The 13011-nt window shown below is 40.8% G+C and overlaps 1 protein-coding gene across 1 annotated transcript in view; it reads right to left on the minus strand.

Annotated features, from left to right (window-relative positions):
* Nucleotides 1-243: 243 nt before the first annotated feature.
* Nucleotides 244-13011, minus strand: part of LOC142074975 (alpha-methylacyl-CoA racemase-like) — a 46056-nt gene continuing 33288 nt past the window's right edge. The window contains exons 4-5 of the mRNA XM_075135976.1: nucleotides 8919-9105; nucleotides 244-359 (exon numbers count right to left, since the gene is read on the minus strand). Of these exons, the coding sequence (XP_074992077.1) occupies nucleotides 244-359; nucleotides 8919-9105 (303 nt within the window). The remainder of the gene's footprint in view (nucleotides 360-8918; nucleotides 9106-13011) is intronic.

Here is a 13011-nt window from a genome sequence, read left to right on the forward strand (position 1 = left end):
TCGGAAAACATGTGCCACAAGAGACAGACCATTGAGGCAGTGAGTGTCTAGAATTTATACATGCCCATGCACACCAAAGAAACATGAGACAGATCAAAGCACTGTGAGCCTCTGACAAGCTGTCAAGCTAAAAACGTAGAAAGGAGGGCAATGGCACAAGCTGGCCCACAGTGGACACCAGAGCTTTACCTTGGGTGTCAGATGTTACTGATTCAGTGGAATTAGTTCTTACCAAGGTAGAGGCTACCCCAATCCATAGTCTGCTTCTCTTGCTTTCACTGCATTTGCGCTCTCTTCTTCATTTACCTTCTTTTCTTTAGAGCCCACATCGGCCAAGCAGTCAATGACACTCAGCATCTCTGACAATCTGGAGGATGCTCAGAGTGAACAGTGCTGGTAAAGGATGCTGGCTGCTCAAGTTGGCCTACGGTGGGGAAAGAGGGACAACATCGTAGTGTGCTAGCCATATTTTCCCGACAAACTGTTGCTTTTCTGTCTGTCTCTCTCTGTGTTTGCCTGGCATTCTCATCAGGCAGTGTTCATCTTTTATTCTACCTTTGTCTAGTATCTGGTGTAATAATATTCTTCTTCGGGTTAGGAATACCAAGTGCTATGATAATACAAATGATAAAAAGTAAAAGATAATAAATCCCTTTTATTTGTAGCTTAAACATGAGTTTAGGTTTCTAACTTATAACCATCTGCACATTCTCAGTATTTTTTACCTGATTTATCAAGATGTATCAGGGATAGATATACATAACACCAAGAGATCAGAAGTGAAATTAAAACAACAGGCAACTGTTTCATTACTTACTGTTATACTAGGAGCCAAACATATATTAGCCTTTGATTACTTAGGATACCATGAGAGTGCAGTGAGGATTCCTAGCACTAAAAGTCATCAGCAAAACAGTAAAAACTATTATCTGTTCCTGTATTGGGTTTACGTGGCAAGGCTTTGGTAGCGGGGGGGCTACAAGGGTGGCTTCTGTGAGAAGATGCCAGAAGCTTCCCCCATGTCCGACAGAGCCAGTGCCAGCCAGCTCCAAGACAGACCCGCCGCTGGCCGAGGCTGAGCCCATCAGCAACAGTGGTAGCGCCTCTGTGATAACATATTTAAGAAGGGGAAAAAAACTGCTGCGCAACAGCAGCTGTAAGAGAGGAGTGAGAATATGTGAGAGAAACAACTCTGCAGACACCAAGGTCAGAGAAGAAGGAGGGGGAGGAGGTGCTCCAGGTGCCGGAGCAGGGATTCCCCTGCAGCCTGTGGTGAAGACCATGGTGAGGCAGGCTGTCCCCCTGCAGCCCATGGAGGTCCACGGTGGAGCAGATATCCACCTGCAGCCCGCAGAGGACCCCACTCCGGAGCAGGTGGATGCGACCGAAGGAGGTTGTGACCCCATGGGAAGCCCGTGCTGGAGCAGGCTCCTGGCAGGACCTGTGACCCCGTGGAGAGGAGCCCACACTGGAGCAGGTCTTCTGGCAGGACTTGTGACCCCGCGGGGGACCCACGCTGGAGCAGTCCGTTCCTGAAGGACTGCACCCTGTGGAAAGGAGCCATGATGGAGCAGTTCGTGAAGAACTGCAGCCCATGGGAAGGACCCACATTGGAGAAATTCGTGGAGGACTGTCTCCCGTGGGTGGGACCCCACGCTGGAGGGACGAGTGTGAGGAGGAAGGAGCGGCAGAGACAATGTGTGATGAACTGACCACAACCCCCATTCCTCGTCCCCCTGTACTGCTCGGGGGGAGGAGGTAGAGAATTCGGGAGTGAAGTTGAGCCCGGGAAGAAGGGAGGGGTGGGGGGAAGGTGTTTTAAGATTCGTTTTTATTTCTCATTATCCTACTCTGATTTAGATTGGCAATAAATTAAATTAATTTCCCCGAGTCAAGTCTGTTTTGCCCGTGACGGTAATTGGTGAGTGATCCCCCTGTCCTTATCTCGACCCACAAGCCTTTCGTCATATTTTCTCTCCCCTGTCCAGCTGAGGAGGGGGAGTGATAGAGCGGCTTGCTGGGCACCTGGTGGCCAGCCAAGGTCAACCCACCACGGTTCCTAAGACTGTTCTAGAAATGTGCTCTCCGGATATTTTTCAGGTAGATTCACCTTTTCCTAGTTACCTTAGATTAAAGCAATCTCATAAAAATGCAGGAGAAACAAAATACCAGTGATGATTTGCAAGTACTCACTATTCTCTCCCACCTAAAAGTTCTGCCAAAGACGCAGCTACACCATCACTTCAAAATAAAACTAAAACTCCGGAAGTGAGGTAGCATTGTTGTATAAGTAGCAATTTTAAACAAATCAGTACTGTCAATAAATCCTCAATGAAATGTTGAGCAGCAGCATAAATTGAATGTTTATCAGACCAGGGAACAAACACTTCACATGTACTACGTATGTAAGCATGTGGACTTCAACGGGAGTTACAGATTTATATTGAAGATTAAAAGTCTGTAGTCCTTATCCACAATGTGATGTAAATTCTATCAGGACTAAAGGACAAAATATACCTTCTTGACAAAATTCACATGAGGAGGATATCAAGAGACTGACACAGAGCAGAAACCCGAATCCGGTTCTCCCTCATCCCTGCCAATTGTTCAAAGCATCAGGACTAGTCTGTCTCGTCCCTCTTGCTGGAAATACTCTACATATAACAAAAGAGAAAAGAAAGCAGGCTTTCTACTAACCTTGTATTCTGGTGGAGTATTCTTTTTCTGTGTGTGTGAAAGGGCTCCATTTCAAATAGCATTAGCTAATCAAAGGGCTAAGGATATCAGGGTAAGTATTACTACAAGGTAAGCATTAGTCCTTATCGAGTTACCAAGTTACGTGCACCTTAAATCACTAAACTTACAATCTAGTCTTCATAACCATTCATATCATCCTAAAAAAAGATCAGCTGAAGATTACTCATACTGGTTGAGCAACCATAATTAAATTGAAGCTAATGATGCTTTCAAAATTAATGTGATTATTAAACTTCAAAGTATAATACTAAAGATGAACAGTGCTATATAGTTTACTTAAGAACTAGGAGGTGAGGCAAGTTTACCTTCCACAATAATTAAAGCTAAGTAACAACACGCTATCTGAGATTCTGTCTCAATGCATGAAATCTTGTCAATTGGAAACATTGTTTCATAAGTATTGATTTTCTTATTAATTATGTTTTGGGTTCTAGTAGCCAGTCCAACATGAACAGAGCTCTACCATTATCCCATTACACAATTGTATTTGAAGATCGTACCAGATGGAAAGTTGGCTGAATCTAACCATACATGCTCTAGCAAAATAGAACAATATGCAGAACCTAGAATTTAACATTACATGCTCATTTTCCATTGACCACTGAAGACTTCAACTTTAAATAGCATGAACCGACACCATTTAAGTACTACAGCTTCTCATTTTCCAGCTTGTGCTAACCATTTGTGGTGCAGATGAACAGAATCACAGCAGGAGCGACTGAGTCAACAAGGAAACAATTACACAGCACAGAATTGTTTGGGATACCACAGGATGACATATTTCACCCAACATAATCAAAAGCAAAATATCTTTTACACAGAATATTTGGTAAAGCAATCACAACTTGTTTCCAAGTTTTTCTTGTTCAAATTTTCACCTAGGGTTTTTTGTTTAGAAAAGCCCAGTAACCTACCCTAGTACAGCTTTGAAATAATGATTTTTGAAAAATGAAAAACTAAGTCTCCTTATAATGCTATAGCTTTAAGTCTCCTTTAAATGCTATAGCTTTATTGAGATATATCTGCACATCATTTATTAATACAACAAATGGAAATCTCTATTTCTAAAGAACTACTTAGACAAACTGCAGTAAAATTAGGCACCTATTTCAAGAGAGAGAAAACAATAAAATTCATTAGATAAATCAGCAAAGTTGCTTTGGTATATTGGAAATAAACAGTTTCTTACAGTATTTCACCCATAGTATTTTAAAAGGTTATTTAGGATCCCTAGCAGAGCTTTGTTCAAGATTTTCTTGTTTTAACTTGCTGACTTTCTTTTCAAAATTGTATGCTCATAGCACAATAATTTTGAAATTATGTTGCCACAACATGACTGAATAGAACCATCTAGTATGGGAATCCTTAATTTTGGCCCAAACCACAGCTGTAAGGTGTATGCCATTGCGCGCTCTCTCTCTATATATAATTAATTCTCACTCTCAGAGGGAATTAAACTCTAGAATATTCCAAGACAGCAGTGAATTTTCATTAAAGTAACTATGTAAAGTTTTTTCTCTGCTCAAAGTTTCTGAAACTAAATAATTTTTTAGAAAGTGACAGTTCATCAAAAGGTTGATCAGGCCCAGAGTACTACCAGAGCATTGCTGCAAATGCATCCATAGCTGTACTCCAAGTTTGCACATGTAATTACCACAATTGCAAATGTTTTGGTGCAGCAAGAACCTGTCCCTCTGGAGTTCTTGTACAATGTTTAAGGCTTATTATGATAAATAAATTCAAATAAAACTTAATATTATGTGTAACTGAGGGTGTCTAAAATGTAATGAAGAAACTGTTCGTCCACCTTGCACGTCTTAATAACAACGTTGTATCGAATTCAGTACATTAGATTTTTAATACAGTACACAATACTTCTCAATCACAAAATGAAGAGCCCTGTGGAAAACCTTCGTAATGATGTAAATGATGTTTTTCAAGTGCTTCCTAATTTTTTTCCTTCTTTTTAAATAAAGTCACACAATGTAGGAGTATCAAAATAGTATCAAATGAGTAGCATCAAATACATGTTCAGAACTTTAGTGACTGTGCTTTTCACAACAATGTAAGTTGATGCTAAGTTCATCTTAGATAACCAAGTTTACACCACATGATAACGCAGAATCAAACCTTTACTTCTCACCTGATATAGAAAATTTACTGTGTTCTGCATGCCTCTTGTAGCCTGACTACAGCAATACTAAGCACATATTGCTAAAAATCATGAGAAACCTGCAGAAGCAATTTACAGGAAGACATTCTGTCTCTTTTTATCAAAATATTGAGACTTAACATTAGTAGCACGTTTCTTACATCAGATTTCTCATAAGATGCAAAGGTATTGTAATTATTTATTGGCTGACTTCAGTAGTAATAAAATTAATATAAGCAAAAGGATTACAGCATGTTTGTTAACAACAAATAGTCTATAGTGAGCCCAGAATACAATTCCTAATACTGCAGCTACTACAACAATTATTTACCATATCTATTTTACATAGCTTCAGTTTCTCATATAACCTTTTTTTTTTTAAATTCATAAATTTGTGGTAAGCAGAAATTTAATTTTCTGTGCCGAGCACGATCCACAAAGCCAACAATGTTCTCAAACTAAGATGCTATATTTTCTTAAACTTAGTTAGTTTCCCTCTGCAGACCCCTTAAGAACCTTCCTCGCCATGTTATTAATTGCACTCTGGTCCAGCACTGGGTTCGTAATTCTGCAGGGAAACATTGAAGTGAACCAAAACCAAAAGGAAATTAGTTTCACTTCTGCTAACCAGAATTCTGTGAGCAGTGACAACTGGTTCAGAAATCATGTTCCTTTCTCAGTTCTGCAGTCTTTAAGTCTCCCAACTCTTACTTCTGCAACACCCATATTCTTGTGTTCTCATTATATAGGAGTGGCAAAAGTAATCTACTCTCTGAATATGGACAGAGAGACATAAAGTGGCTTTTGAATATATTTTATCTGGAACAGCACCAAATTGTTCACCAACAGAACTGACCAGAATTATGGGGAAAAAGTATGAAATAAAATTATGGAAATTGTAACTGGAACATACCATTTTAAAAATACTTCAAAGCAGGGAATTAATGCCTTGAACAGATGACTCAGCCTAAGTCAAAGCTCCTCGGGTTTGTGAAAGAGCAATACAATTCTCACAAGCAGCTTTTTCTTCCCTATAACATTCAAAGGCTTAAATTCTGAATTTAATTTCTGCAATAGATATCCCAGAAAGGAAAAAATCCCTAAGCCACAAGAAGGATCTGCTGTTCTAATTTAGTACACTATTGCTTCAGAAAGCTTGCAACCAGAACTACTGAAAGGGATAAATATTTCCTATGTGAAAGTCTGAACAATTCATAGTATGCACCTAAAATAGAATGAAGAAAGACCACTTATTTTAAATGCAGTATTGTGAAAAAATCTTGAGTTCGGTCTGATACTTTAAACAACACACTTTTACAAAATAAACAAAGAAAAATTATTGACTGGAAACAAGCAAAGATTGTGATACAATTAAAGGCAAAAAGCAGCATTTCCTTAGAAGACTGCAGTCTATATGTTGTATTTTTTAAATATGATAGAAGCAGACTGAAACACAGGCACAGCTGTGATTGCATTTGTCTTTCTACTTACAAACAGAACACCGGTTCTTTATTGTTGGAATAACTATTTTTGAAATTTCATCTGTTAAAATCAAGCCATTTCTGTGCATTTTAAGCATAAGGAATACTTTCAAACATGAAAATAAAGTTGTCCAATGTGGGTGCCCCAATATAGGCAGATGAATTCATAGTTGCTGCTCCGACTTTATGCTCTAAATTTCTGAGAAACAGCTAAGAGGAAAACAGAGAATTTTAGCATTCTCCTCAGTAAAGAGTTATCTAAATAAGATGGAGACTGGTCAGTGATCATGTTATATTGCCTGACCACTGGATTCATCCATCATAGGGTTCTTCCTAGATAACCTGGTTGGCTGGCTGAGAGAGAAAAGTCTGAGTCTTGCCCTGTAGCAATGATCAATACAGGAAGGCTGGAGTGTCCAGCAAAGGTTCACTGAGAAGAAGAGTGACAAACAAGACCAGACTCCATTACAGAATTTGTTTTCTTTTTGAACAAATATAGATTCCATCCCACTCCTGTAGCTTAAAAGTAAGTGCTATTCAACTTAATCTCTAGAGAAGAATAAAATACTGCAGCCATGAATACTGCAGGCCAGTGTTTGATCACTTTAAGCCAAACATATGGGTATTTGAGTAAGCAGCTTTATTCTTTTCTTTTTTCCTTTGTATTTAATACAGGCATTCTCCCTAAAGACATGTACTGGAATTCCAAATTCCCTAACTTCCAGAGCAAGGGCTTACATTTTACTTTATACAGTTTTATATTTATTTTTGTTCTCCAACTCTATTTCTTGCAAGCAAAAAAATCTCAAGGGGTTGGATGAGAATAACATTTCAAAGAACTGCAAAGTGTGGAATAATCAACTATACTTTCTTTTTCAAGAATGAGTAGCTTAGAACTGGAGCTCACAAACAGACAAGTTATTCTCAGGACAATAAGGAACAGAGTACCAGTTTCTTCAGTCAAGAACATGGCTTTTCCAAACTTGACATCTGAATCTGGGTGCAGCACATAATGCTGGACATGTCACTGAGTCACTCCAGGAGCCTGCCTTACGCGTTTCATGTATCAACATGTACCAATTTGGATATTCTCTGCAATTGCACAGCCCTTTTAAGCTACACGGAGGAGCAGCCATTTACAGCCACAGATGTTCGTGAACTTGCTTTGGGAGCACCACAGGTTGCAAATGAACAAAGCCAAAGTGTAGAGAACAAGTCCTCTCTTTTGGGGATCCTGCTCACCAAAGGCATACCCCATCTTAAAACCCCATACCTTCATTTCATCTTGCTTTAGCCATGCTCCTGGCTGAAAGCTCCTGGAAGTGCAGGCCCTAGCACTGACTATGCTCTTGTTAGAACAATGCAGCTGATTGGGGCTGAGCTGACAGTAACTGCCTGTGAGAAGGTATCTACCCTACAATTCAAGGAATAATCAGTGGGGAGAGACTGAGCAAGAATAAGGAGCTGCTCCACTGCCACCCTCACTCAGCAAAGATTTACCACATGTAAGTCATGCACATACAAAAGTGGTACACATAACACTGGGTACATCCACTTTAGGTATATCCTATGTTGGTATTCCTTCTATTCATTAAGCAAAACTAAAATTAGATTGAGAACTTTTTATATCCTTCATACTCAGAATAATGGAAAGAGAAAAAATACCAAATTCTTTTGTGAATTTTTAAAATTTTCATAAATTCTGTAGGGAAAGCATAGCAATCTACCAAAGGAGCACAACAGAAGAAATTACTTTTAAATGAAATAACCAATAAGAAGCTAAGAGCACATCTAATCTAAAGCTTGAAGTACACAAACAGTTCAAAGGTAAAGCAGCACCACAAAATTCTGTTTTAACTTCACACAATGATTTTGCATGACCCATTCTAATTTCTCAAACAGATAAATCATATTTTATAGTTATATTTAAAGAGTCTTCAGTCAAATATAAAAATTATATCCAGAGCTGGACACTAAAAGCACTCTGAAATTCTGCGGTGGAAATTAATTTATAAAGCTGACTTTGCTTCTATAAAAGTCCCGTTTTATCAAGAAATATTATGAACTATTTCCAATAAACATTAATTTCCAAAACAATTTAAATAGTTTCTTTAAAAAAAATTTACAGCACAAATAACTGAAATTGCTTGAAATTTTATTTGCAATACCAAAGAATTAGGTCTCCTTTTTAAAGCGTATTCACATTACTTTGAAAAAAGTGGTTTCCAAAAATAGTTGTTTAGTGCTCCAGCCACATCACAGACTACCATTACCATAACTCCAGAAGAAAACCTGTAATTTAAGTGTAGTATCTGAGGGTAAGGCGAAGAAGGGATGAAAAAGAAAGAAATCAATTGCTAGAAGTCGTCAGTCAACTAAACTGCTACATTACTACCCAATTAGTTTCAAGAAGTGTTTGGCTTTTACAAAGAAATCAACATAACCAATGTCATGAATCAAAATCAAGTATTGAAGAATTTATTCAGTCATGCTTTGCTGATGTGAAACAACTGTTCCAAGCTACTTACCCTTTATTAACTGCTCATAGAATTGAGGCTCAATGGCACCAACAGCTATGAATTTTCCATCAGAGGTCTTGTAGGTTTCATAAAAAGGCGCACCACTGTCTAGTAGGTTCTCACCTTGGGGTCTGTTCCAAAGTCCTAAATTTTGTGATTTCCACAGGAAAGAACTTAGGTATGCTGCTCCTTCTACCTTAAAGATATACAGAAAAAAACCAACAGCTTCAGTAAATTAGCTGACATGTTACCTTAATTCTACATAAAACAAAACAGCAAAAAATTACTACCAGGTTTGTCCTTTGTTAAGATTTTTAGTGACAAAAACTCTGGTAAGCAGTTTAATTTCTTATAATTTTGAAGTACTGTGTATATTGCATATGTGAAATCATCTAGAATTGAAGAATAAGAAGGAAAATAAATGTAATAATGCAGCTTCAGATGCATAACACACTTTCAATGCAAAAAGTTTCCTAGTTTAGCAAGTTTATCATCATTAAGAGTTCACACAGAGAATGCAAGTAATTTTAGGTGATGGGACATGCTTCTTGGCTCTATAGAACATTAAGTATCTGACAGCTGTCAAGCCTTCTACGCCTCTAGAAATCAAGACGCCTATACCAGTCCTGTAAGTATCAAATTTTTATCTCAACATTAACTTCTTTGAATTTACTGATTATAATGAGACTGCTATTTTTAGAAGAAAACTAGAAGGAAATCAAAGGTTAAAGCTCTCTTATACCATGGGAACTGGGGAGCTCATCTGCATCACTAAGTTAAAACAAAAATTATTCTCCCACTCTTGTCACTGGCAGGTGCGTAGACATAGCAAGGTAATCTCTAAATAGGCAAGTGTCTGATGAATACAGCACTAGAAAACATGGTTAATCCTGTTCCGGCTTGTTCCTTAAAATTTTGGCTATGTGGAGTACAACCAGATGAAAATTCAGTTTGTTCAGCCTTTCAGTAATTATCAAGCTTGTACCCATCTTTCCAAGCAAAATCACATACTACAGTTTTGCTCACCAGCAGAATACATTTTCTTCCAACTGCATTAGAAAAACTGTAAGAGAAGATGAGGCAGTAACAGTCTATGGCCAGAAAAATTCCAGTGGAACAGAGAAAAACCTGAGCTGTATCATTTTGAGTATCATTTTCATTCATGCATTTTCAGATGTGTAAAATTAACCTAATATTGTCTACAGAGAAGAGTACAGAGATTGTACCAAAATAAAAAGCTACTAATTTTTCATGTGGAAATATCTATTAGTTTCTACCTTTCTAAGCAAGAATTTAAAACATGCTGTCTTGGTTCCGGCTGGGACAGGGTTAACTTTCTTCCCAGTAGCTTGGGGGGTGTGCTGTGTTTTGGGTTTAGTGTGAAAGGAGCGTTGATGGCCCATTGATGCTTTGGCTGTTGCTGGGTGGTGCTTGCACCGGGGGGGAGGGGGGAGCACAGCCGGGGTGGTGGACCCAGCTGGCCAATGGGGTATTCTATACCATGTGGCATCATGCTCAGTATAAAAACCAGGTGTGGGGGGGGGGCTCGCCCCCGTTCGTGACACGCGGTCGGCGAGCAGTTGCATTGCGCATTGCCTGCTTTGTGTATTCTGTTATTGTTGTTGTTCTCATTGTTATTATTACTGTTCTACTTAGTTTTATTTCAATTATTAAACTGTTTTTATCTCAACCCGGGAGCTTTCCTACTTGTGCCCTCCCGATTCTCTCCCCCATCCAACCGGAGCTGGGGGGGTGATCGAGCGGCTGCGTGGGGTTTATTTTTGCTGGCTGGGGTTAAACCATGACAGTCCTTTTTGGTGCCCAATGTGGGGCTTGAAGTGTTGAGATAACGACAGATTATTTAGAGCATATTAAGGAATTTATATCTGGTAACACATAAATTTGTTCTGCACCATGCTCTTGTTTTTACTGTACCTGTTAAAAATTGGAGTTGGGTTTTGTAGTCTGTTGTGCTCTGCCGTGATTAATGATGTTTTGCCTGGGAGATTTGTTCCTAAAACGCTGGCATTGGGGGTTATTTGGTATTTGGGATTTGTAATGAAGCCGTTACTGTATTTCGGGTACCACCTCATGGAGACCATTAGCAATTATACCTTTTCCTTTGAGAGATTTTTTATGGAGGAAGTGGGGTGGAAAACCTACCTCAGTCCTACAGGCACGGGTACATGAGTTGCAAGGAAAAACAACCACAAAAGGGGGTTCTTCCAGGAAAACTGCTGCTCCAGTCTCCAGTGAGTTCCCCAGACAGAGTAGAAGGGCTGATTCCAATTCCGACCTTAACAAAGGGACTTCTGACTCATACTTACAAGAAGTGGGTAGCGAATATGATGACCAGGACTAGAGGGGCCCTGCCTCCAGCCAGGTGGAGGAAAGGGACAACCGGGTTTACTGGACTGTGTGGATTCGATGGCCTGGCACATCAGGCCCACAGGAGTATAAGGCTCTCGTAGACACCGGTGCACAGTGTACCCTGATGCCGTCAAGCTATGAAGGGGCAGAACCCATTTGTATTTCCGGAGTGACAGGGGGATCCCAAGAGTTAACTGTATTGGAGGCCGAAGTGAGCCTAACTGGGAATGAGTGGCAGAAGCACCCCACTGTGACTGGCCCAGGGGCTCCGTGCATCCTTGGCATAGACTACCTCAGGAGAGGGTATTTCAAGGACCCAAAAGGGTACCGGTGGGCTTTTGGTATAGCTGCCCTGGAGAGAGAGGAAATTAAACAGCTGTCCACCTTGCATACAGAGGATCCGAGGCCCACTACACTCCAACTGAGAAGGAGATATTGGCAGCATATGAAGGGGTTCGAGCTGCTTCGGAAGTGGTTGGTACTGAAGCACAGCTCCTCCTGGCACCCCGACTGCCGGTGCTGGGCTGGATGTTCAAAGGGGGGGTCCCCTCTACACATCATGCAACCGATGCTACGTGGAGTAAGTGGGTCGCACTGATCACACAACGGGACCAAATAGGAAACCCCAGTCACCCAGGAATCTTGGAGGTGATCACGAACTGGCCAGAAGGCAAAGATTTTGGAATATCCCCAGAGGAGGAGGTGACGCGTGCTGAAGAGCCTCCACTGTATAACAAACTACCAGAAAACAAGAAGCAATATGCCCTGTTCACTGATGGGTCCTGTCGCCTTGTGGGAAAGCATCGGAGGTGGAAATGTGCTGTATGGAGTCCTATACGCCAAGTCGCAGAAACTGCTGAAGGAGAAGGTGAATCGAGTCAGTTTGCAGAGGTGAAAGCCATCCAGCTGGCCTTGGACATTGCTGAACGAGAAAAATGGCCAGTACTTTATCTCTATACTGACTCATGGATGGTGGCAAATGCCCTGTGGGGGTGGTTGCAGCAGTGGAAGCAGAACAACTGGCAGCGCAGAGGTAAACCCATCTGGGCTGCCGCCTTGTGGCAAGATATTGCTGCCCAGGTAGAGAACCTGGTTGTAAAAGTACGTCACGTAGATGCTCACGTACCCAAGAGTCAGGCCACTGAAGAACACCAAAACAACCAGCAGGTGGATCAGGCTGCCAAGATCGAAGTAGCTCAGTTAGATCTGGACTGGCACCATAAGGGTGAATTATTTATAGCTCGGTGGGCCCATGACACTTCAGGCCACCAGGGAAGAGATGCAACATATAGATGGGCTCGTGATCGAGGGGTGGACTTGACCATGGACGCTATTGCACAGGTTATCCATGAATGTGAATCATGCGCTGCAATCAAGCAAGCCAAGCGAGTAAAGCCTCTTTGGTATGGAGGACGATGGTTGAAGTATAAATATGGGGAAACTTGGCAGATTGATTCTATCACGCTCCCACAAACCCGACAGGGCAAGCGCTATGTGCTCACCATGGTGGAAGCAACCACCGGATGGCTGGAAACATATCCTGTACCCCATGCCACCGCCCGGAACACCATCCTGGGCCTTGAAAAGCAAGTCCTATGGCGACATGGCACCCCAGAAAGAATTGAGTCAGACAACGGGACTCATTTCCGAAATACCCTCATAGACACCTGGGCCAAAGAGCATAGCTTTGAGTGGGTCTATCACATCCCCTATCATGCACCAGCCTCCGGGA

This window comes from Calonectris borealis, chromosome W (genome assembly GCF_964195595.1).
Source record: "Calonectris borealis chromosome W, bCalBor7.hap1.2, whole genome shotgun sequence".
NCBI lineage: Eukaryota > Metazoa > Chordata > Aves > Procellariiformes > Procellariidae > Calonectris > Calonectris borealis.